The sequence below is a fragment of the Sorex fumeus genome, unplaced genomic scaffold (assembly GCF_029834395.1).
Source record: "Sorex fumeus unplaced genomic scaffold, SorFum_2.1 ptg000067l, whole genome shotgun sequence".
Taxonomy (NCBI): domain Eukaryota; kingdom Metazoa; phylum Chordata; class Mammalia; order Eulipotyphla; family Soricidae; genus Sorex; species Sorex fumeus.
In genome coordinates this window covers 382,166-406,154 of record NW_026606124.1, presented here as the reverse complement: position 1 = coordinate 406,154, position 23,989 = coordinate 382,166, and the positions used below count along the sequence as shown (strand labels likewise).

General features: G+C 47.3%; 3 protein-coding genes across 4 annotated transcripts in view; 1 reads left to right on the top strand and 2 right to left on the bottom strand.

Moving 5' to 3' along the window:
• The window catches only part of NRG4 (neuregulin 4), a 45,603-nt gene extending 41,101 nt beyond the window's left edge, over positions 1-4,502 (top strand). Inside the window, exon 5 of the mRNA XM_056128730.1 lies at positions 4,438-4,502. Within this exon, the coding sequence (XP_055984705.1) occupies positions 4,438-4,502 (65 nt within the window). The remainder of the gene's footprint in view (positions 1-4,437) is intronic.
• FBXO22 (F-box protein 22) lies at positions 3,853-17,890 on the bottom strand. Its single transcript, XM_056128719.1, has 7 exons — positions 17,733-17,890; positions 17,294-17,432; positions 15,971-16,058; positions 13,983-14,078; positions 8,985-9,149; positions 6,768-6,933; positions 3,853-4,938 (listed from the first exon to the last, which is right to left on the bottom strand). Exons 1-7 carry the CDS (start codon positions 17,858-17,860, stop codon positions 4,521-4,523), a joined length of 1,200 nt encoding a protein of 399 aa, XP_055984694.1. The 5' UTR covers positions 17,861-17,890; the 3' UTR covers positions 3,853-4,520.
• Positions 17,891-19,567: 1,677 nt separating this feature from the next.
• The window catches only part of UBE2Q2 (ubiquitin conjugating enzyme E2 Q2), a 68,399-nt gene continuing 63,977 nt past the window's right edge, over positions 19,568-23,989 (bottom strand). For both annotated transcript variants that reach the window (XM_056128793.1, XM_056128794.1), the window contains one exon: positions 19,568-22,223. In XM_056128793.1, the coding sequence (XP_055984768.1) occupies positions 22,192-22,223 (32 nt within the window). In that variant the 3' untranslated portion in view covers positions 19,568-22,191. The remainder of the gene's footprint in view (positions 22,224-23,989) is intronic.

Here is a 23,989-nt window from a genome sequence, read left to right as displayed (position 1 = left end):
GGGTTCGAGTCCCAGCATCCCATATGGTCCCCTGAGCACTGCCAGGAGTAATTCCTGAGTGTAGAGCCAGGAGTAGCCCCTGTGCATCACCAGGTGTGACCCAAAAAGCAAAAAAAAAAAAAAAAAGAAACTAGAGCAAAACTATGGCTGTCTGCCTTATGTGTGCTGAGAAGCTGGAGTACCTGCCCATGAGCAGGCTGGGACACAGTTGAGAGAAGTGCAGTAAGGAAGTGACCCCATCGCCTCCGTGCCCAGTTCCCAGTTCTGTGGCCAGGGTGTTTTCTTCCTTGGACGAAAACAGACCATGGCTTTTCTTCCTTCCTCCTAGTATTGCTGCTGGGCTGGTTAAGGGCTTCAGTTCCACTTGGGTGAAAGTGTAGGATAACATTGGCTTGTCCTTTCTCCCTTGCTACAGGGATCGGGTTACACCCATCACAGTGCTCCCGAGTCACTCCCATTCCTCTGTGCTTATCCGTAACTTCTCTATACTCTCTTCCCCAACCAGTTAATCAGCTTTTCCCCTAATGAGATTCTGGTTACTTGTAAGGTCAGATCCTTCTAGGATACCAAACTTGTAAGTTAATATTGCCTTTCTCCTCTCCTTATATTTTTTGAATAGTTTAAAGTAATGTCCTTTTTGCATGGACAAAGGAAGACAGTTAATATTATGCTTTTGTAACTTGGGATCTAATTGGTTTTGAATATTATTCACTCCCGGGCATCTGCTTTCTCGACTTAAGCCTCAGTTGCTCTTAGTTCCTAGCACCCCAAAAGCAGGGTCCCGACGAGGGACTGAATGGACCCAGGGCAAGCTGTGAGCTACTCTGGCATCAAAATGGGCAAGGCCAAAGTGCCACAATACTCAACTATAAGTTGAGAGCATTGTCATGGACAAATGCTGTTATTAACCAAAAGTAACAAGGAGATTAGGACCCTGCTAGGGTTAGGAAAGACTAATCTGGCCTGAGCACTGTAGTCTGAGATCGAGATGACCCCAGGAGAGCAATTTTATAAGCTTAATGTATCTCTTACTGTGTCTATACAAAATGATTAATATTATGAATGTTTATATGTTTGTTGGACAAGGAGAGGAGAAATACCCATGGGATTCCAGTCTTGGGTGGGTCGTCCTGCTGAATGAGAATCTGTCCTAGAAGCGGCTTTCCCTGAGGGAAGGATTTTACCCCTATTGGTTCTGACCACACCTATCTGTAAACCCCAACCCCTCATGCTTTGGGATTGAACTAGGTTGTAAGAGGAGTCTGGGGGATCCACAGAAGGAGAATGAGAGCGAGAAAGAGAATGAAGTAGGATCCAGAAGGAGAATGGAGTAGCATGGGGGAGGAAGAAAGAAGCAGGGGGAGAATCAGAGGAGAATGGAGAGGAAATTGGAATAAACTGCAACTGATACCAACCAGCTTGGCTCTCACGTTCCTTCCTGTGCCTGCCCATGCCATCGACCTCCCCAGGGTGGGGGTTGTGGGGGGGAGAGATGGGGGGAGAGAGAAGCAGCCGCACCAAGGCCCCATTCCGAGGCCCCGTTCCTGTTCATAATTTTATTCAGTAAACACACAGAAAGGGATGAAGAGAAGTTCCTTGAAGCAAATTGCAGCAACATTTTGCTCTGTGCAAATAAAAGGAAATCTGTGATGCCAGGATTAGGTAAATTGTCCCTTCCATGTGCTCCCCCTGGAGAGGCACTTCTGTATCGATACACAAGGGCTCATCTAGACCTCCCTGTGCCCCAGGGAGCATTACCAACCATGACGCTGACTTGCCATTTCAAGGAATTTAGTGTTTTCAGCTGAAACAGGATTCTAGGATTCTTTTGGAAAGTGTTTTTGTTCATGGGCCACAACTGGCTGTGCTCAGGGCATTCTCCTGGTGAGGCTTTAGGGAACCATATGTGGTGCTGGGTACTGAGCCCAGGTTGGCCGTGTGCAAGACAGTCTACTACCCCTTACTATCGCTCCAGTTCCCAGAAGTCTTCTAATGCCCGCTTTTTTGCAAGACAAATCCTTCAAAGTTATGGTAAATTACTTCATTTTAATTCTGCTAAACTGCTGCTCCCATACAAGGCCCAGAGAAATGGGACAGGTTCATCTGTTTGACTCTTGTTTCTTTTGGGTCAGATTTTTTTTTATTTGACGCAAGGTTATAACCACCTTGTTGCCAAATGAATTTATATTCCATAACAAGCTCCAGCTATAAAAAAAAGGAACCTGAATAAGTAATCCCTACTATTGTGTGAAAAAAAAAAAAACCAGCCTGTAACCCTCTCCTTTACAAAGTCAAAACCTTTTATATTAACATAAAGGTAAAGGTAAAGGTAAAGGCCCTCCCGTTGATCGTCGATTTGCTCGAGCGGGCCCAGTAACGTCTCCATTGGAGACTTTGTTGTTACTGTGTCTGGCATATCGAATACTCTCGGTAGCTTGCCGGGCTCTCCGAGAGGGGCGGAGGAATCGAACTCGGGTCGGTCATGTTGGCCGCGTGTAAGGCGAACGCCCTACCGCTGTGCTTGAAAAATTGTCTAATTGTCAATATTTAAAAAATCCCTTTCCAAGGCTGGAGAGACAGTACAATGGGTAAGGCATTTGATCGTATAGTTCAATCCCTGAGCACCACCACGTGTGGCCCCAAATCCAGGGGTCTGAGAGATGATGCTAGGGGTTAAGGTGTTTGCCTTGCATGCAATCAGCTCCCACTTTGATTTCTGGCCCTGCATATGGCATCCTAAGCACAACCAGGTGTGACTCACCCCCAAGGAAAAAAAAACATTAATACTTTCTTTTCTTCCTTTTTGGGTCACACCTGGCGATGCACAGGGGTTACTCCTGGCTTTGCACTCAGGAATTACTCCTGGCAGTGCTCAGGGGACCATATAGGATGATGGGAATCAAACTTGGGTCAGCCGCATGCAAGGCAAAAGCCTTATCCGCTTGTGCTATCGCTCCAGGCCCTGAACGGTAATACATTTGACTTGACTTGCCTTACAGGTCTTCTACTGTCCTATTTGAACTACTGGTGGAAAGTGTTGTATACAGTAGCAGCTGGTCGGGCACTTGCCTTGCAAGCAGCCGACCTGGGCTCAATCCCCAGTATCCCATATGGTCTCCCGAGTTCACAAGGAGTGATCCCTAAGCACAGAGCAAGAAGTAAAGCCTAAGCACAGCTGGGTGTGGCCCCAAAACAAAACAAAACAGTGCCATACATTAGTTTACTGTATTAGGACCGTAGCACTGTCCTCCCGTTGTTCATCGGCACCAGTAATGTCTCCAATGTGAGACTTGTTGTTACTGTTTTTGGCATATCGAATATGCCACGGGGAGCTTGCCAGGCTCTGCTGAGCGGGTGGTATACTCTCGGTAGCTGGCCGTGTTCTCTGAGAGAGATGGAGGAATCGAACCCAGGTCAGCCATGCGCAAGGCAAATTCCCTACCCGCTGTGCTATTGCTCTGGCTCAGTTTAATGTATTAAGGGAAAATATGCTAATAATGAAGACCTATGAGGAAAATGACTGACATTCATTTCTGTCTCAGCGGACAGTCCAAAGGCCCTGCACTGAGATCTGGTGCCCCAGGAGCTTTCTGTGCAATGCTGGCCACCTGCAGATCCACTAACAGCAGCAACAAGGTCAAGTGAGGCCCACGCAGGGTCATTTCCCCTCACAGTGCACTGGCCAGCACACAGGCTCCTGCAAGGGATACGGGGCAAGCAACCTGCATAGCTCATCTGCATTAGAAACTTGAAATTCATTCTATGGGGTATCAAGACCAACTCTTCTGAGTTTTCTCAAGGATTCTTTTACTTCATTCGCGCCTCCAAAACAAACAAAAAACATGACCTCTGTGAGTTTCCAAGGTGTGTTTTATTGGTGTCAAGCCAGACTGTGGTGATGTGACTGGTCTGTCAGCTCACGTAATTGAACTACACGGGAAGAAGAATTTACAGTTTAAGGAAAAAGCCTTTTCCTTATAAAGCAATAAAATACTGATCAGTCTTGGCAATTCACTTGACTACACAACTTTAGAGTACTGAAACAAAAATAGTTCTTTCATGTTTTACCAAATGAGTAAAAAGTCGGTAATAATTAAGCTTTTGAAAAAAAAAAAAGAAATTGGCAAAGTTGCAAAGCGGAGGAAGATATCTCAGTCATCTGTCTCTGCCAGAAAGGGAGAGAAGCCATGATCGTTTATACATCTCCTGATGGGCAGAGGAAATCGCAGGTCACCCCGGGCTCCAACCTGGTGCGACAGCAGCCACATAACCCGGCATACGGGCCACTGGAACCCACGTGCTCCTCTAGGTCTGCATTATGTCTAGTCATCCTTCATCTAACACATTAGAAAGTAACCCCAACACAAATCTTTAGAAGGTCAGAGCTATGAAACAAATACGTATAAAGCTATTTTTCTGTTTGTTTGAAATACACAGATCCTCAGTTTCCACTTTCTGGAAAAAGTCAGAGCCTGGATGGGTGCATCCTAGAAGCCACCTGACGGAGGGAGAGGGGGGCTTCATTTAGACACCCCCAGATGAATGAGAGCCATTATTGTGGTATAGCTATGAAACAGGTCGTCATCCTTCACCTCACTGCACTTCTTCAAGGTAAAGTTCCCGGTGACTATGCGATCGCAGCCAATTTCTCCGTTTCCAAAGAAGCCGAACAGAGGTACGCTGGGGAAGAACTTCCTGAAGGCGTCGGCCTCCACGTTATCCTTGTCCCGGTAATACTGGTAGCCCCTGCCCACACATGCAATCATGAAGCCGATGGTATTCTGCTCCGGGATGTTGGCAGCTTTGAGGCGCTGCATGGCAGCCTCCACCGTCTTCTGGTCATTGACGTCCTCGTTGAGAAGCACGGTGGCACTCTGGATTCGGTGGCCACTAAATGACAGTCCCACTACGCCAGTGGCATCGATATCCAGCGGATTCCTGGGAAGGGAACATAAATTCTGCTACGTGCCTTGCACAAAGCTGCCTGCAGGGGGCGTCCCGGCATTCAGTCACTGTCCCGGAATCTCTAGGCCTGGCCCCTTGGTTTCCCTGAGCACTACTCCCCAAATAAAGAAAATTCAGTTGAGAATGATTTATCAGTAACCTGTAACTCCAGAAATTTTAGCTTTTGTTTAGGCCATATTATTGGAAAAGAAAAAAAGTAACCCCTCTGATCCTAGAATTCAGCATTAATGTGAAGGTCAAAACTACATTTTTTTTAATTTGCATTGGCTTATTTTTATTTATTTTTTGCTTTTTGGGTCACACCTGGCGATGCACAGGGGTTACTCCTGGCTTTGCACCCAGAGTTACTCCTGGCGGTGCTCAGGGGACCATATGGGATGCTGGGAATCGAACCCGGGTTGGCCGCGTGCAAGGCAAACGCCCTACCCGCTGTGCTATCTTTCCAGCCCCGCGTTGGCTGATTCTGGCTTTTTAAATGTTTCATCAACAAATTTAGAAAATGTAACTAGTACAGTGGTTTTCAGTCACTGGCTCAGACAAAAACAAAAACAAAAACAACTACCCACCAGGGCCTACGCAAACATGACAGTGGGTAGGGCGCTTGTATTGCACATGGCCAACCCGGTTCAATTCCCAGCACCCCATATGGTTCCCTGAGCCTGCCAGGAGTGATCCCTGACCACCACCAGGTATGGCCATAAACGGCTCTAGGGCATGCCCGTGGTAAGAAAAACAAGCAAGAAGCTGACACTTCTATCAAGTTCACAACCGGTGGTTCTAGTCTCTCCCTCTCTTCCTCTCTCTCCCCGTTCTCCTCTTCCCCCTTGTCCTCCCCTCTTTTTCTCCCTCCCTCTCCTTCTCAGCACACAGGCAAATATTAGCATTGTTAAGAAACTTAGGGATGGGGAACCCTCGTTTTCCTTTTTAAAAAAAATTATGTGAATATTTTTAAAAGTCATGTGAATATTTGTGTTCTATCTTCAATTAGCTCAAAGTCAAAACACTACACTTTCAAGCAAAATTGAAAGGGAGTGGCCAGCAGCACCAAAAGCAAAAAATGAGGCAAGGGTGAGGACGTAAACTTCAAGACAAGGTGTACATAGTGCATATTTTTTAAAAAATATTTGTTCCTTGGACGACACCCAGTGGTGCTCAGAACTTACTTCTGGCTTTGCACTCAGGTTTAACTCCTGGTGGTGCTCAAGGGACCACATAAGATGCCGGAGATGAAACAGGGTCAGCTGCGTGCAAGGCAAGAGCCCTACCTGCCGCACTATCACTCTGGCCCCAGGGTGTACACTTTTATACGCAAAGGAAGTGGCTTTAGGAACTAATGAAAGATCACAGACTCTGAGCTTAAAAAGCCTTGAAAAGATTGAACAGAATTTTCAAAAATGGGCATCATATAATACCAGCAGGCCAGCAAGGTGCTCCCCAGAAGGAAGGCCCCGTGGCCCCTGGAGTGGAGCCGTGGCCCAGGGAACAGTAGTCCCCCCACCTCGAGAAGATGCCACAGCAAATGGCAAACTACATCTCACAGTGTGGTTCGCTCCAGGGGAGGAAGCAGTAGGTGTTCAGGGTCACGCAGCGCAGTGCTGCTGTGGGGATGCTTGGTCGATGCTGCTGACCTTCTCAGGAAAGCCTGACCCCAGCTAGGTCCAGATACAATTCATTATCCAACCGGAAGGCTCTGTTTACTCCCAAAACGGGAAAGCCACTGACGTGGCGGTGCCGTGGAAACATTACTTTGGGGGCTGCAAAGGGAACACAAGCGCGGGCGCAGTCGGAAGGGCAAGACCTACTGTTCAGAGGTCAGGGACACCAGGTTGTCCACCTGGCCTCCGGCCAAGATGACGTTCATGTCGCTGAAGGTGCTGATGACGCGCTGCAGGTAATTGCTGGCTCCCACCCGGCAGCAGTTGTAGCCGAAGACCAGGACCACGCGCAGCTCGGGGTTGTCCAGAAGGCCTGTGGGGAGTGGAGGGGCAGTGAAACAGGCCGGTCCTGCCACTGGCAGTGCTCCAGCCCGGAAACGCTACCACCAGGGGAGCCCCAGTAACGCCTGAGCTGAAAGGCAACACCGTTCGGTATGCGACACAACCACTTCCTCAAGTGGCCGAGACACAAATAAGGAAGCAGGCGTGTGCCTGGGAGGTGGCTGGAACACTGGGTCCCCGCACGTCCTGCGTGTAGCATTTCTCGGGGGAAGCAGGTCACAAGTGGGAGGGTTAAGGAAGCCTGGACCGGACATCGAGTGTGGTCAGCAGGCAAGGACACAGCCCTGGCCACGACTCAACACCGGCCTGGCCTGGGCCTAACTCCCAAGGTACCACTGACTCAGCCCAAGAAGCTGGCTTAAAGGGGGGGGGGGGGTGGGGGGGGCAAAGTAGGGAAGGGCTGACCTTCAGGCAGGGCTGTGGGAGGGACCTGTGGGTGCCCGAGAGAGGAGAGTGACCGAGAAGGACATGTCCACTTCAAAGTTCAGGAACTCAGCTCAGCAGCCGAGAGCCCCTCCTCAGAGACCAAGCCTAATGCTGGCAGGGCCAACCTGTTCTCAACTAGAAAGCTAGAGGGTGGAGTCTGGGCCACTGCAAACCAGTCTTAATAGCAGCACCACCCCCTCCTCCCTGTCAGCTCCCACTCCCTTTCAAGCTACCCTATGGGAAACACCCCCCACCCCCACACACACACACCACCATCACTACCACCACCACCACTTTCACCCCTTGGTTAGTTTGTTCTTTCTTTTGCATTTGAAGGGGACTTGCTCAAGCCATCTCAAGTTGCACACCTGCCATCTTCTGTCCAAATGATCACAAATGTTCCTTTTGCTGCAACATAATTACTTAAAAAAAATTTTTGGGGGGGGTTCTGGGGTCACACCCAGAGACGCGCAGGGGTCACTCCTGGATCTGCACTCAGGAATTACTCCTGGTGGTGCACAGGGCACCGTAAGGGATGCTGGGGGATAGAACCCAAGTCAGCCATGTGCAAGGCAAACACCCCCACCCCCTCACCTTGCTATGCTATCGCTCTGGCCCAATTTCTCATTCCCACTGGGCTCAGGACCAGTGTGAATAAGGAAGGCTTATCCCCAGAGGCTGGTGGATCTGTGCATCCGGGGTCACCACTGAGCATGTTTTATTCCAACAATCTTTTATAAAGAGCTAAACCCAAGTCAGGTGACCAACAGGTGCGGATAAGAACCCTTACCACTGATTCACGGTCTGAGTGCTGTAACAGCTCTCAGAGCGCAGACGCCACGCGGTACCTTAACCCTTCAAAGTCACCCTCCTCTGCTATCGCCTCCAGCCATGCTTCCTGTCTCAGGATCCTGGCACTGCCAGCAGACAGATACCTCTTTACTTTAGACCTTTCCTGAACAACCACATTCACAGCTAACGCCGGTGAGTCTACAGTTTTTTGTGGTATTTATTACCACGCATTATGCATTACCGACCCAGATTTGATCCCCTAAGCATGGTACCCCATGCCCCCTGAGTCAGTCAGGAATGATCTCTGAGCACAGGGCTAGGAGTCAGCTCTTGAGTGCTGCTGGGTGTGGTCCCAAACCAAAAACAAAACAAAACAAGTACCCCAAAGATAATAAAACATTCAGAGGAAATCCTTCAAACTTCAGATTAAATACAATCACACTCGTCAATGGATTATGAAAGACCCCCTCCCTGGTTCTCTCAGACCTTAATAAGTAAAATTATTTTTATTCAGAGACCACTCCTGGTGGGGCTGAGGGGACCATATGTGGTGCTGGGGATCAAACCAAGTCTGCTACATTCAAGGTAGGTGTTCTACACACTGTACTCTCGCTCTGGCCACTAAGTAAAATAATTTTTAAAGTAAACTAATGCTCCCCAAAAGATACTGCACTGATTTTGTTAATCGCTCATTTGAATTACCCACCTCTCCTCCAACATGTGAGCTTGATTCAGAATCTTTCAAATGTAGAAACAAAATCAATCCGCAACATGAGTGCTGCATAGTAAATACCAGGAACTTACCTACTTCCGTAAGTTGACGCCTATCTAACGTTAGCTTCTTTGGATCCTTAATAAAGTGGAAGGGTCGTATTTTCACTCCTTCAGTTTGAGGGAACAACAGAGCAAAGCCAGATTCTCCAATTTCTATTTCCTGAGGTCGATTGCTACCTGATCCCATTGGAGTCACTGTTGGGGGAAATAACAGGTAAAATCGTCATGAACAGATTCAATAAAACTGATGCAACCAAATGGCAATTCTGTAAATTATTAGCTTCACCTGGCTAGAAAACTGATTTAGCCCTGATAAAACTCAAGCTCACAGGCAATCGGAGTACAAGCATTTCAACAGTCTTAGGGGTACAGTGTTGTGACGTCTACAACTTCTTTTCAAACTGTTCCAAAAGAAATATTTTTAGAAGTGCAAAATAGCAAATGTTGCAGAACTTTTCAACGGGTGAACCTAAATGAAGAATATGAGTGTATATTATACACGTCTATTATTCTTTCAACTTCTGCCTAGGCTTGAGGGTTTTCTAAATAAAAAGTTGGGGAATATTAAGTACACAGTAACTCTACCGTCTCAGCGAGAAACTCCATACAAACAAGACACCCCTGGCCTCCAGGAAGAGCACCCAGAGCAGAAAAGCAGGGTGACATTTCCCCAGGGTCCTGCACCATGTGGGTAGCTGGGCCTGGCAGCTCTGCTGACTGCCATGTCCGTCAACAGATGCAGTGTCCGGCCACACCTGAGTCAGCTATGGGTAAGCACCACTAAAAGGGATGTGTCCCTCCACAAACACCAGTGATGCCCAGGGAGCACCACAGCCCCATCCAAGCTGGCCCTGAAACTGAAGGAACACAAACCTTGGGGAGTACCACAGACTGATGTGTCGGCACAACATACTGCCGTGGGCAACCCACAAGCAGCAGAGTGAAAGCCAAGAGTGCCACAGCCATCTCCCTGGCCCTGACAAGATCCCGAGCTGCCGCCCACGAACGGCTCCTCCGGCTGCTTATTGAGCTCCTGAATGGCCTTGATCCCAAAGGCACACAAACCAATCTCGGAACCCGGCAGCTTTTGGCAGAAATGTGTCCGGACCGTGCGTTAAGCTATGGTGCCATGCCACCCCAGGTGGGAAAGGATCTTGTCCCTTCCACCTTTTTCCCCCGGTGGCCGCCACCTTTCAGAGCCTATTGGACAGCCAGGTACAAGCCTGCAGTGACGAGACACACAGGGCCTCATGGGATGGGGGGGTGGAACCAGCCCTTCTCCTCCGCCTTGACAAGACCCCAAGTTGCCGCCCATGAACGGCTCAGCTCCTCCAGCTGCTTTATCGAGCTCCTGAATGGCCATGATCAGAGAGGCACACAAACCAATCTCAGAACCCAGTGGCTTTGGGCAGAAATCCCTCCAGACTTAATTACTAAAATATCGGAAATCCAAAACCACGCAGCCGCTACTGCAGCCACACGACATCATAAGCTCTTCATAGTCAGCAACAGAAAACTAATTATCTAATGATGTCTTTTCGGCAGGTCTGATTGTTGGAAGAAAACTCCAAATAATAATGGTGGGACTTTTTTCGAAATACTGAATGTAATCAAAGTAGAGAGAGAGTAAAGCAGAAATAATCTACCACACAGGCAGGGGGAGGGGTGGGATGGGGGCATATCGGGGTTCTTGGTGGTGGAAAATGTGCACTGGTGAAGGGATGGGTGAGCCAGGAGTAACCCCTGAGCATCCCCAGGTGTGACCCAAAAAGCAAAAAAAAAAAAAAAAAAAAAAATCTTGTCATTTGTGACAAAGTACATGGAACTTGAAGGAATTAATCTTAAACCAGAAGCAGAAAGACAAATCCAGGATAATTTCCTTTGTATGTTGATCACAGAACTGAGGTTGGCAGAGAAGAAAAGAGGCTGAAGGCAAATGTGATGGAAGGCAAAAGTGGTATGCTGGTGGTGGGGCACAGAGATTACTCGGGCTCTGCACTCAGGAATTACTCCTGGCAGTGCTCAGGAGACTATATGGGATGCTGGGAACCGAACCCGGGTGGGCCGCATGCAAGGCTAATGCCCTACCCACTGTGTTATCGCTCCAGCTCCATAACCCACATTTTAAAAAAACCAGTAAAGGCCATGAATACCTCACAGAATCAGATATGCAAACAGTGGAAAAGGTGCACAATGCAATTACCCATTAGACTAATTCAAATAACAACAATTATAGAGGGCCTCTCCATACACGCCAGAACGGCCCAAGTTAAAAGCTCCCAGCAATGAGGCGACCAGAGCGACTGTGACATGACCGGGTATGACTCCGGAAAACACGTTAGCAGCTTCCCGTGAAGCCAGCATACTCCAACGCTACAGCCTAACGCTTCTTTTTCTTGGGAATTAATTGCCCAAGATGAGGTAACCTATATCCACGAAAAGCTTTCCTAACAGCTTCATTCCTGATAGCCAGAAGCTTCAACCCACCCAAATCTTCATTAGAAGGAGAACAGCGGGCTGGGGAGATGGTTCAGCTGGCTCAGAACAGGCTTTCCACGGAGAAGGCCCAGGTTCAAACCCTGGCACTACCAGAAATGATCCCTGGGCATAGTCATTAAGGAGTCTCCGAGCACTCTCAAAAGCAGTCAAAAATCTGAGGAAGAGAGACCAGGGGTTGGTGGTACAGTGGGGGAAGAGGTGATGGCTGTACAGGTGAGCCTAGATATAGGGGAGATGAGAAACCAAGCAGAGGGGGGGCAGAGGGGACCAAGGAAACACAAACCCTTGCTAAGGAGGCTGGAATGGTCCTCACTCTCGACATAAGTTCAGAGAGAACTTGGGGAAACGGAGGCACAAAGTCAAAACTGCTTCAGAGTAAGGCTCCAGGCAGACTCCTACCCCTCCAGTGGGCTCATGAAGAAAGGAAGTTATTCCCCGGGTCTGCCCTCCCGCTCCACCAATCAAAGTTTTATTAAGAATATTCAGGTTTTGGGGAAGCCACTACCGGGGCTCTGGAGCGGAGGGGGCATGTTAAGGAAATGGGAGGAGGGCCCCAGGATGTAGCAGCTGTGCAGGTGTGAGGCGGGGACATGGATCCCTGGCAATGCCCAGGACACTGAGCGTGATCCCTGCGGTACTGCTGACAGTGGTCCCCGCACCACAACAAAGCAGGGAGATCTCCAGCACATTCCCACTAAGTGCATGCGAGCAGCATAACTAAAGTGTGTGTGGGGGGAGTGGGTGGGGTGGGCTGGAGACGGCACAGTACAGGCCGCTGGCACTGCACACAGCCAACCCGGGATCGATCCCTAGAAGTCAGGGGTGATTCCCAAACAGAGCCAGGAACAAATCCTGAGCACTTCTGGGTGTGGTAAAAAAAAAAAAATCCTAAAACAAAAGAAACCAAGGAAGGGAACCAAAAAGGTGCAAACTATCAAAGCCATGACTCTTTCTAGATAGCCAGAATTTTCTCTGACCACTCAAGGAAATTCAAAAGTTCAGACAACCTTGATCTCTATTACTTTTTTATATTCTAGCTGGTGACGGGGAGAGAGAGGAGTGGAAGGGACGGGCTGAGGCAGCCCCATCAAGCAGGTCTTGGAATTGTCTGAAGCACATTGTACAAACTTGCCTTCAGATCAAGTCCCTTGGTGAAGACTAAAACTGCCAATTATTGAGCACTACTGGGTGGGACTCAGAAGGGCTCCCACTTACTGCTCGTCTCTTTCCCAAATATCCCACACGTGGTAACCCATTTAATTCCACCACTGTCCTAGGAAGGAGCTGTTGGTCAATCATGCCCATTTCAGATTGGGAGAAAGAGGTCCCGTGACTTGCCCAAAGACACAGATACTATGCAACACTGCTGGAATTCTAGCCGGATGTTGGCACCACCGCTTCCTGACTGCCTCAACAGAACGTCTTCCATGCTAGCTCTACAAAAGGATCAAAAGTATTAAAAACAAGGGGATAGCACAGCAGGTAGGGCGTTTGCCTTGCACGCAGCCAACATGGCTGCCCCAGGTTCGATTCCCAGCATCCCATATGGTCCCCTGAGCACCGCCAGGAGTAATTCCTGAGTTCATGAGCCAGGAGTAACCCCTGAGCATTGCCGGGTGTGACCCAAAAAGAAAAAAAAAACAAAAAACTAAAAACAGGACCAGGTGTGGGCCGGAGAGATAGTGTAGGAGGTGAGCGGCTTCCCTGGTCTATGGTCCAACCCAGTTCATTTCCCAGCACTGCATATGGTCTCCTGAGCACTTCCAGGAGTGACCCCTCAGCAAAGAGCAAGGAGCAACCCCTGAGTACAACAGTATGGCCCAAGTCCCATGCCCCAACCCCTTAAGAAAGAAAACGGGACTGGGGATGTGGTTCAATGGTAAAACAATGCCATTATATGCAGGGCACCTGAGGTCAATCCCAGCACTTACAAAAAATAAAGGTTAAAAAAAAAAGTTCACTAGCAGCAATGCAGCTCTCAAACGCAGAAAAGGATACCGCTTCATGCTATAAACCTCAAACAGAAGTGGATTAAAGCGTCCTAGTCCTGCCCCCACCCAGACCATCACTGCCAGGGCTGAACAGTGTTCGCTATGCTACTGCTTTCTAACTCGGAGAGGCAGAGCGCAATCTTTGTCCTCTTATGAATGAGCAGTTCCTGGCATGCCATGCGTTGTGTTAGACTTAGCTAGAGGGCCGTGAGGCTTGGAATATAAGCACCACAACCTCAGCACTGTTAATGGGAAGGAAATATATCACGGCAATTATGACAATTACACACAGAATTTATAAAAGCAGGGGTGGGAAATGGCTGGAAGGGCTGGAGGGAGTTCAGACTTTTGCATGTAGCAATCCTGGGTTCAATTCCCACTACTGCATGGTCCCCCAAGTACTGTGCCAGGCGGTAACCTTCACCCCTCAGAAAAATACACATATTTCTAATGTGCTTTTCAATTCAAGTAATTCACCCATCTCTAAGGTGCCAAGACATTCAAGGCAGGAAATCATCATGTTGGTATTTACTCTCACCTACGATTCCTGGGGTCACGATTCCAAGCACCTGGCATTGCTTCGGAAATAGTTTCTCAAGGGCAAATGCTGTTTCCATAGTAGTTCTCTTCCTTGCTGTAAAAATACAGTTGCAGAATCATTAAACATCATCCATCTGTCATTTAATGCCACCCACATTACAAATCTGACGTGGGAAAAAAAAGTACTGGATTAAGTTTAAGTCATTTTGCCGAAGAACCACTTAAAAATTGTGATGAAAACAAACATTTGCCCCAAGTCCAGCTTTGTTGCTTAAATTCTAAATCTGACCTTTAGCATCACCAGTTTGCTTTTCCAGTTGTTTCATGTTGCTTCTGCCCCCAAGTGACATCAAATTAACAGAAGTAAGTTTACACTTACTATCCTGTCAGCAGGTAGGGCATTCGCCTTACAAGCGGCCAACATGGCCGACCCGAGTTCGATTCCTCCGCCCCTCTCGGAGAGCCCGGCAAGCTATTTGATATGCCAGACACAGTAACAACAAAGTCTCCAATGGAGATGTTACTGGGCCTGCTCGAGCAAATCGACAATCAACGGGAGGGCTTTTACCTTTACCTTATCCTGTCCTTTATCAGTATAGTGTTTTGGTTTTGGGGCCACACCTAGGTTGCTCTGGCCATGCCCTTGGCTCTGAGCCCAGGGATCATGCCTGGCAGTGCTCAGGGGATCATATGTGTGCTAGAGTTCAAACCCAGGACAAGCATGTGCGACGCAAGTGTCTTACACACTATACTATCTCTCTGGCCCAGTATGATGACTTTTTTTGACTGTGTAAATGGCCTAATCAGATGATGCCAAGTCTAACTCTACGCTACACTGTGCTACCCTGGGATATTCAGTGTCTCTTCTAGGCAAAAGAATACACAATATATCTCCAGGTAAGAGAGGTGAATCCCTATCTATCACACAACACAGTGAAAGCTAAATATTAGATTTTCAAAATTCTACTCTTAGAGAGGCCAGAGCAATAGCACAGTGGGTAGGGAGCTTGCCTTGCACGTGGCCAACCCAGGTTCGATCCCCAGTGTCCCATATAATTCTCTGACTCTACCAGAAGTGCTCCCTAAGTGCAGAGCCAGGAGTAAGCCCTGAGCACAGCCAGGTATTCTCCCTGCTGACCACTGACCCCAAAGAAAATCTATTAGAAGAGTAATAATATCCAAGAACCAGAGAGAGAGCACAGTGGGTAAGAAACTTGCCTTGCAAGTCACTAACCAGGTTTGAACCCCAACACCCCAAACGGTTCCTGGAGTACCACTAGGAGTAAGCCCTGAGCATAGCCAGGTGTAACAAAATAACAGTATCCTTAGTAATAAGATAGGGAAGATAAAAGTATTTCCAAATGTGGGGCTGGAGTGATAGCACAGCGAGTAGGATGTTTGCCTTGCACACGGGCAACCCGGGTTCCATTCCCAGCATCCCATATGGTCCCCCGAGCACCACAAGGAGTAACTGCTGAGTGCAGAGCCAGGAGTAACCCCTGTGCATCGTCGGTGTGACCCAAAAACAAACAAACAAAAAAGAAAAAGTATTTCCAAATGAGAAAAGCATCTGTCTAAAAAGTTGATTTCAATTTACTATGAAGTTTAGAAATATTCATTGACGCAAAAAAGGCTCCTTGGAGACCATCTATTCATGCATTCTTTGAGAAGCAGGCCCAGAACCTCAGCTCAGTAACTCTCAGGATTTAACTACACACAGAAGGTACAGGAGATTCACAGACATAGCACCAGGGTTGGAAGTACAGGCCTCGCATAAACCTGACATCCCATGCACAAGATCTTCAGCATCACTTGTTCCTGAGTACCACTGGGTCCGCCATGGTGGTCCCTGGGCAACACCACATCCTCAGGCTCCAGCACTAGACTGTCAGCCCAGGCCCCTGAGCACCACTTGGGAGAAATCACCCACAACAATAACAAAAGGCACCGAAGAAAAAAATTTTTTTAAATTCTTTCGATATTCACCTCTCTTGTGACCACGACATTCTTCCAGACTAATGAAGGTCTCTGAATCTGCCATATAGAGAACTGTTCGTGGTAAGATGCGAACATTCTACAGAGAGAAAAAACAGGATCAGGGTCAGCTGTGTACAAGGCAAGCAACCTACCCCCTGTACTATCTCTCCAACCCACAATTACCCAATATTTCAGATGAAACTCATTCCAGCCTGACTCCAGTAATTGCCACAGAACCCTCACTACTGGGGCGGGAGCGATAGTTAACAGTGTGCAAGGCATTTGCCTTGCCTGCAAACAACCAGGTTTGATCCTCAGCACCCCTTATGGTCCCCTGAACCCACCAGGAGTGATCTCTGTGTACAGAGCCAGGAGTAAGCCGTGAGTACTGCCAGGTATAGCCCAAATCCCACCTTCCACCCACCACAAAAGCTTAAAAAAAATCTTTACTACCCCAGTGGAGTACATTTACTGAAATGCCATCCCAGAACCACTGAAACCAAGAAATGGGATAGATGGCATGCCTTCACAGCTCAGAGAAGGCCACAAGAGCACAGCATCAGCTCTGTACCGGTCTTGCCCCCAAACAAGATCCGATCTAAAAAACATCAGATCTGGCCAAACAGTCTACAGATTCCTGGCCTGTAACTCCCATATATGACAAGACTGGGAAAGTCACGGGAGCTTGAGAAACTGATGAAATTAAACCCACGCGTCTACACTGAATCTTATTGCTAAGAAGGACAGATCTTCGTGGGACAAGAGGCACAAATCTGCAGGGAACTTGGGGACTGACTGAGAGAATTACACATGAGATTTATTTCTTGACTTGGAAGGCTGTGCTGCAGTTATAAAGTCGTTTGTATGTCAGGCACACTACTAAGGAGCTTTTAAGAAATAAACAAACAGATTTCCTTTTGTCCCACCGTCCAGCGAGATCCCAGGGCATCGCTGTCACCTGCTGGCAAGGGGTGACACAACTCAAGACTACACCCAAGTGCTGCCCTGCCTTGGAAATGCGGGCAGAGAGGTCACGATCAAGATCACGACCATCCTGTTGTTCTGGATTGCCTCGAGCAGGCCCCAGCAACGTCTCCTTCGCCCTACCCTGAGATTTTTCAAAAAGTGCCCCACTCGAGGCTCTTCCTGGGCCTGCAGAATGAGACCCATCACCGCTGCTGGTATTCGGCATCTGGGCACGCCACGGGGAGTTTGCCAGGCTCTCCGGGGTGCGAAGCTCTGGATGCTTAAGTAGCGCCCACCCGCCTTTTTTCTTTTCTCAACTCCTGCAGACTGCACCCACCCCCGCCAACGAGGCCCCTTCTTACTTGCCTCCAGCTCTTCTGCGAGCGCGCGGAGCAGGCAGTGCTGCTCCCGGCGTCCGGCCTCGGCCGAGCCCGCGGAGATCCAGGTCACGCTCCGGTGGGTCCGCAGCACCCGGCGCACACACTCCCTCCACAGGCGGCACACGCTGGGGCGGACGCACAGGGGTTGCCGCTCGCCCCCGCCCCCTCGCCCGCGGACCCGGCCCCTACCCACTCCGGCGCGGCTGCAGGGGACGCGCGCCAGAGCCCAGCGCCCGGGTCCGGCGTCGGGGAGGGCCGGGGCAGAGCACTCGGCGGGGCGATCCCGCCCGAGGAGGGTGGGCCGGGTGCAGGCGTGGGATGGGCTGCGCCCGGGGGAAGGGCGCGGGGGCTGCGCGGGGTCCCGAGAGCGCCCGCCCACCCCGCCCGGCGAGCCCCGCGAAGCCGCCCGCCTCCTCCCTTCTCACCCGGCCACCCGCAGCAAGGCCTTGGCGGGCAGGAAGGCGAGGACACGCTCCACCACCTCCGCCAGGTTACTCAGCACGAAGGTGCCCCGGGGGTCCGCGGGGGCGCCGCCGCCGCCCGCCCGCTCCATTCCGCACCCACGGCCGGGCAGGCGGCACCGCGGCTCGCAGGGGCGGGCTAGGCCGGCCCGGTCGCAGCCGGCGCTCACTGAGCAGGCGCGCGCGCCGCTTCCGGCCGGAGGCGGGCCTAGGGCGGGCGCGCCCACGTGACTCGGGCCCGGCGCTGGTCCCCCGGGCTCGCGCGCGGCTTCCCAGGACGCCCCATCACCTACCCCGCAGCGGGTGGGGGCCTGTCCTGCTGTCCAGAGCCCACTTCCAGTGCCGCTCGGGGCAGTGGCGGTGCTCAAGTTTTTTGCTAGTCTACATCCTTTTTCTTCAAGAGTTAAAGCAGAGCCCAGTTAATATTTACCGGTCTTGGTAGTCCAAGCGCCTGTTACATAACCTAAGCCCACTATTTGGACGGACACTTACCTGCCTACAAAAAGCGGGGCGTGGGGGAAGAGGGTGCCAGGGGGAGGGCCTGGCAGAAGCACAGCTGGAAGGGTGCTTGCTTTGTACATGCCGACCTGGGTTCAGTCCTCGACACCACATATGGTCCCCTGAATCCTGCCAGGAGAGATCCCTAAGCAGTGGCAGGAGTAAGCCCTGAGCACCGCTGGGTGAGGCCGCCAAACAAAAGAACACGGAGAGAGCTCAAATGAAAGCCTTAACATGTGGGAGACTGGGGCTGGCTCCCAAACACCTCCAGGGAGTGACCCAAAGCACTGCACTGCCTGAAATTGTCCCCCCAAACAAAATACAAGTTCGAGGTGTGTATCAAGTATATGTGCACGACCCTGAGTTCAGTTAGGCAGATGCAGGAAGTGCCTCTACCTACCCCCTCCCAATTGCTGGGTACTGGCCCCTATTAAAAAATCTCAAAGCACTGGGGGCCCGAACGGATAGTACAAGGGGGAGGGCGTTTGCCTTGCACATGGCTAACACGGGTTTGATTCCCAGCATCCCATATGGTCCCCCGAGTACCACCAGGAGTGATTCCTGAGTGCAGAGCCAGGAGAAAGCCCTGAGCATCGCTGGATGAGGGCCAAAAAGAAAAAATAATCTCAAAGCATTTAAGTAATGTATATGGAAAATGTTGCTTCATTCAATACTTTGTGAATGTGGTTGGCTCATTTAGCCTTCACATTCTGCACATGTAAAATGGCACAGAACACCCACCATTACAATGTGAAAGCACACCCCAAACTGCACTAGTCCTAGCCCAGAAACAGATTCATCTGAAACTACAAAGCCTGGCGAAATCTGGGTCCTCACCGGAGTCTCTTCAAGAGTTTTCAGTTTTTCTGTAATTTTGATGCACACCTCTGGCAGAAAACCACCACCTTTTGACCAGATAGACCCTAATCAAAGGAATATAAGTACAGATGACAATGGTACACAGGTGACTAACATTTCCTTCCTCCAGCTGGAGTGCCCAGCCCTTGAAAGTTGACTTGATTGGTTATGGATTCTCAAAGTGAGCAATAGTGCCCAGAGGGCACTGGAATGACCCAGGGGCCATAGAAAGCCTTCCTGAAAATTGTTGGGTGTTGCGCACACTGTTATATTTGGTAGATTTTCCAGTGTGTGTGTGTGTGGGGGGGGGTGACCTTTTTTTCCCCCCCAGAAAAGAGGAGGGAGGCCAAGTAAGTTTGGGAATCTCTGATCTAAAATAATAGGTCTCAAACATTTTGACTTAGACAACTGCTTTTACAAATTTAAACACTGACATCCCAAGAGACTGTTTATGTGGGTTTTTAATTACCATATGAAAAGTTAAAACACTTTGAGTCATTTAAAAATAAGTCAATTACACAGTTACAAAATAACATTTTTATTAAAAAAATAACTTTCCCACCCCAAAAGAGTGTCATTCTTTAACATTTTGCAAACCTCTAATATCTGTCTCAACAGAAGACAGCTGGATCTGCTTCTGAATTCAATCTATTTTATCAAATCAGACTCTGAAAACTTCAACTGTCTAACAGTTTTTTTGTATATTGAAAGCAGATTTGACAAGGATCTTAGAGGGTCACCAGAGTACTTCCAAAAACATACACTGAGAGCCACTGGTCCAAATTAATCATGATTTCACTTTGTAGGAGTTATCATTTTAGAACTAGACATAGGTTACAGTTCTAACCTTAGGGGAAAAAGTGAGGGTCGGTACAGCTGATAGGAGATGTTGAGTGAAGAGTGTTTCTAAGACATCCTCACCTCCTCAAAAGACACTAGAACACAGGATCAGTATCAACTTCTGGAGTGAGTAAGGTAGCTGCATATGTAGAAATAATACCCAGACCAAAGATGAGATCAACAGAAAAATCTCAGAAGCAAAGCACAGAGTAGTCCTAACTCACGGACTTCCCATATGTGAGACAAACTGACAATTATTCATAAAGATACTAGGGGTACGCTAAGGAGGGAGCAAATTATCTTAACAGCAAGAGTTTAGGGGCTGCCGTGAAGAAAGTAGCATCTGAACTTCTATTAAAAATGACTGGAGCAACAGCACAGCAGGTAGGGTGTTTGCCTTGCTGACCTGGGTTTGATTCTCAGCATCCCAATATGGTCTCCTGAGCACACCAGGAGTAATTCCGAAGTGCATGAGCCAGGAGTACCCTGTGCATCGCCGGGTGTGACCCAAAACAATAACAAATGGAAAAAAATACTGTGGGTGAGAGAAAAGGTTATGGAAAACTGATTACACCTGTCTGGAAATACCATTTCTCTCTCCTGTTAAAATCAATCTGCTTCTCTTCCCTCAAGCCTCTCTTCACCAGGTCCCACCACATACAATCCTATTCCAGAAATTACACACACCTACAGTAGATAATCTCTTAGGAGGGAAAAGTGACAACTGGTTCTTTATTCATAAACTTGATGCAAGTTTACAAAATTTACTGTATAGTGCCAAACCTGCAATTAAAAATAAAATTAAAAAGGACAAAAACATGCCAAATGAGTAGCTGTCAATCTGCTATTCATCAGGGTTATTAAAGAATTCAAAAATATAGTCAAGATTTAGCCCTAGATTTTCTGCCTTGCCACTTGTTATCTGAGGTTGGTAATCAAGACTTTATACAAAGGTAACCAAGTGAACAAGGATGCCAAAAAGTTTTTCTACTGTCCTCTTTACCAAAGTCTGAAAAAGAACTTAAGCACATACTCATGACAAGTCTCTCAGATATGGTCTACAAAGTTAAATACTGTACCTTAAGGCAAACATGAAAGAAACATTTTTGAACTTTTTGTGCAGAAAAAAATGTGTTGGGTTTCTTTTTAAAAGTGCATAATAATTCAAATTACTTTTGAATCAAAGTTGGGTGTATTAAAAAATCTATTATCAACCATAACAGGACTGATTCAGGTAAGCAATAAAATGCAGAGTACATTGATTTGAATCAGATTTTATAAAAATTTACATATGTGGAGTTCCTGTTAATCTTTCATTATAAAAGCTGTTATTGTAACCATTGCAAATATTTTAAGAGCTTCCAAATCACATAATTTTTGTACTTAACTGGGCAGTTTTTGCTCAAGAAGTCCTTGTGCCAATTACTTCAGTTTATTAGTTTACAAATGATTGCAACATCCCATTAATAAAATGGAAGCATAAAATGACTTAGTATTTTAAGGAACTTCCCAAGCTTTATGTTGCAGGTTCTTCAAAAGAAATACTGAACCAATCAACAGCAGAGTCCAGCAAGACTTTGATGCCCCAGTGGAAATGACTACTTACAAGCCTTAATTGGCTCAGCCTTCACTTTGTCTAAAAAGTACAATACAATTTAGAGGGTCTATTCCAGAAATTGGTCATTTTTTTCAAGTAGTCACTAAAGAAAAAAAAATGTATTTAACAATCTAGTGAGCAGAGTTTCCTGTCATTATCTTGGCAATATCATAAAATGATCTGAACTTAACATTTTACTGTGATTTAGTAGACCTTAAACTTTCTAAACCAATATCAACATGAATTAAAATTTTATTGGCTCTAAACGAAACAAAATATTGCAATTCCTGGGAACACATAGGCTCAATACAGGAAAGTTACCCTCAAATCACAAATGCCTGCTTAACAGATCTTCCTTTCAAGGAAAACAGATGATAAATAATGACCAGTATGTGTTTCTACCAGGAAAAAGACTGTGAAAGCCCCCACTGCTCAGTCCAGGTTATCTAAAGTGAATAAGATTAAAAGGCTTTAACTTATTCTCGATGTCAGTTGACAGATTATCCACTAAAATATCTATTAGCTAACATCTTCAGGTACTGCTGTTACAGGGGCACTCAAAGCTTGAGTCTGCAGGATGGAAAGGTTTTCTTTAAAGCAACATTGGTCCAAACAGGAAACTCAACGCACTTAGCCATCTTCCTTGGGAGGAGTGTACCAACCTGAAACAGAATTGGGTGAAGTGGTTAAAACATTCAGTATCTCAAACCAAGGAGAGGATAGGACGTTTTATTAAGCTTAGTTGACTTCTCTACTCACACTTCTCAAGTTTCAACCTTGCACTGGGTTTGAAAACAGCATTTTGGTATTATATTGTTCTTCACAGCTATTTGCTTCACTTGAGTTTCTAATAAAAAGTTAACTATATAAATGGCATTTCTAAATAAAGGTGACTATGAATGGATATTAGATTTCAAGACCAGTTTTTTTTCAATTTCAATTCTGGATCTGAAAATAGACCTTACTGGAACTATCCCCCCGCCCCAACGTCCTGGCATTTGAGAATAAGATGTCAATTTTGGATTGTCCTCTTTTAATGGTGTCATTTCACCAATTGAGGAGGCCATTTCCACAGGTGCAGTAACTAAGTAATGACTCTACCCACCTACCAAGAAGCAGTAGCCAAGTTACAATCTCTTGAGTCTCCTGCAGTTCACCAGGGCTTAGATTACACAAAGCCACACCTTTATCAATGTAACCACAAATATTTTAAATGCAAATTACAATGTTTGCTTACCATTAACAAAATATAAGATCTGCAAAAGGTGATTGTTTCACTTTTTTTATAAATAACAACAAAAACAGCTAAGCTCTCTTAAAAAAAAAAAGCACTGCTTAGTATTTAAAAAAAATCCCTTAAAAACTATGAACACATAGTTATGAAACATTAGACAAACAAGTGTCTTTGGATCTGCTCATTCTGAATTCTGGAAATGACCATTAATGTAAAAACCTGGCCTTGTACTTAAGTGTTATTTACCTCCTCAGAAGTCTGAAAATCAGATCTTGAATACTTTCATTTAGAGTCACTAAAAATGGGACAAGTTTGCTTTCTCATTAAAATGAGAAAGCACAAAACACATTTCAGGCTACCACATTTCTCTGCAAAGTAAAAATGCTTTACCATAAACTCTTAAGTAGTTTTCTATTATTTATGCTATATCAGAAAAAGCATACCACTCACTAACACATATTTGATGACTACTTTTATCACCACTGAGTTACAAAGTTACAAGTTACATGATACCTCACAAGTTTTGCAAAACAAGGTAAAAGTAAAAGTAAGTAAAGGCCCTCCCGTTGATCATCAATTTGCTCAAGCGGGCCCAGTAACGTCTCCATTGGAGACTTTGTTGTTACTGTGTCTGGCATATCGAATACTCTCAGTAGCTTGCCGGGCTCTCCGAGTGGGGCGGAGGAATCGAACTCGGGTCGGCCATGTTGGCTGCGTGCAAGGCAGACGCCCTACCCGCTGTGCTATCGCTCCAGCCAAACAAGGTATTATGCTAATTTAGAAATGAGAAAACTGAGGCTGAGAAGCAAAATAACTGTTTCAGTCCACAGATCTAGCAAGTAACACATATGCCACTTGGAAATAAGAGTTCTGCATTTTTGGGTCATTCCCGGCAATGCACAGGGGTTACTCCTCTGACTCTGAATTCAGGAATCACTCTTGATAGTGCTTGGGGGACTATAAGGCATGCTGGGAATCAACCTGGGTTGGCTGCATGCAAGGCAAACACCCTACCCCCTGTGTATCGCTCCAGCCCCATAGAGTTCTTATTCTAAGTTTACTTGTTTACCCTCATGACTGGAGACCAAAAATAAATAAAATGATACACTGTAAATATAAACAAAATTTAAAGATAATAAAGTTTAGATATTTAACAGTGGGCAAGGCACTTGCCTTGCACACTGCTGACCTGGG

Excerpts from the sequence above, each read along its gene's own strand:
- FBXO22 (XM_056128719.1), bottom strand. The coding sequence starts at position 17,860 with ATGGAGCGGGCGGGCGGCGGCGGCGCCCCCGCGGACCCCCGGGGCACC. Across the intron at positions 6,934-8,984 it reads GCGTCAACTTACGGAAGTAG|GCCTTCTGGACAACCCCGAG; the intron begins GTAAGTTCCTGG and ends CACTCCCCACAG. Across the intron at positions 4,939-6,767 it reads GTGTCCCTGACCTCTGAACA|GAATCCGCTGGATATCGATG; the intron begins GTAGGTCTTGCC and ends TTCCCTTCCCAG.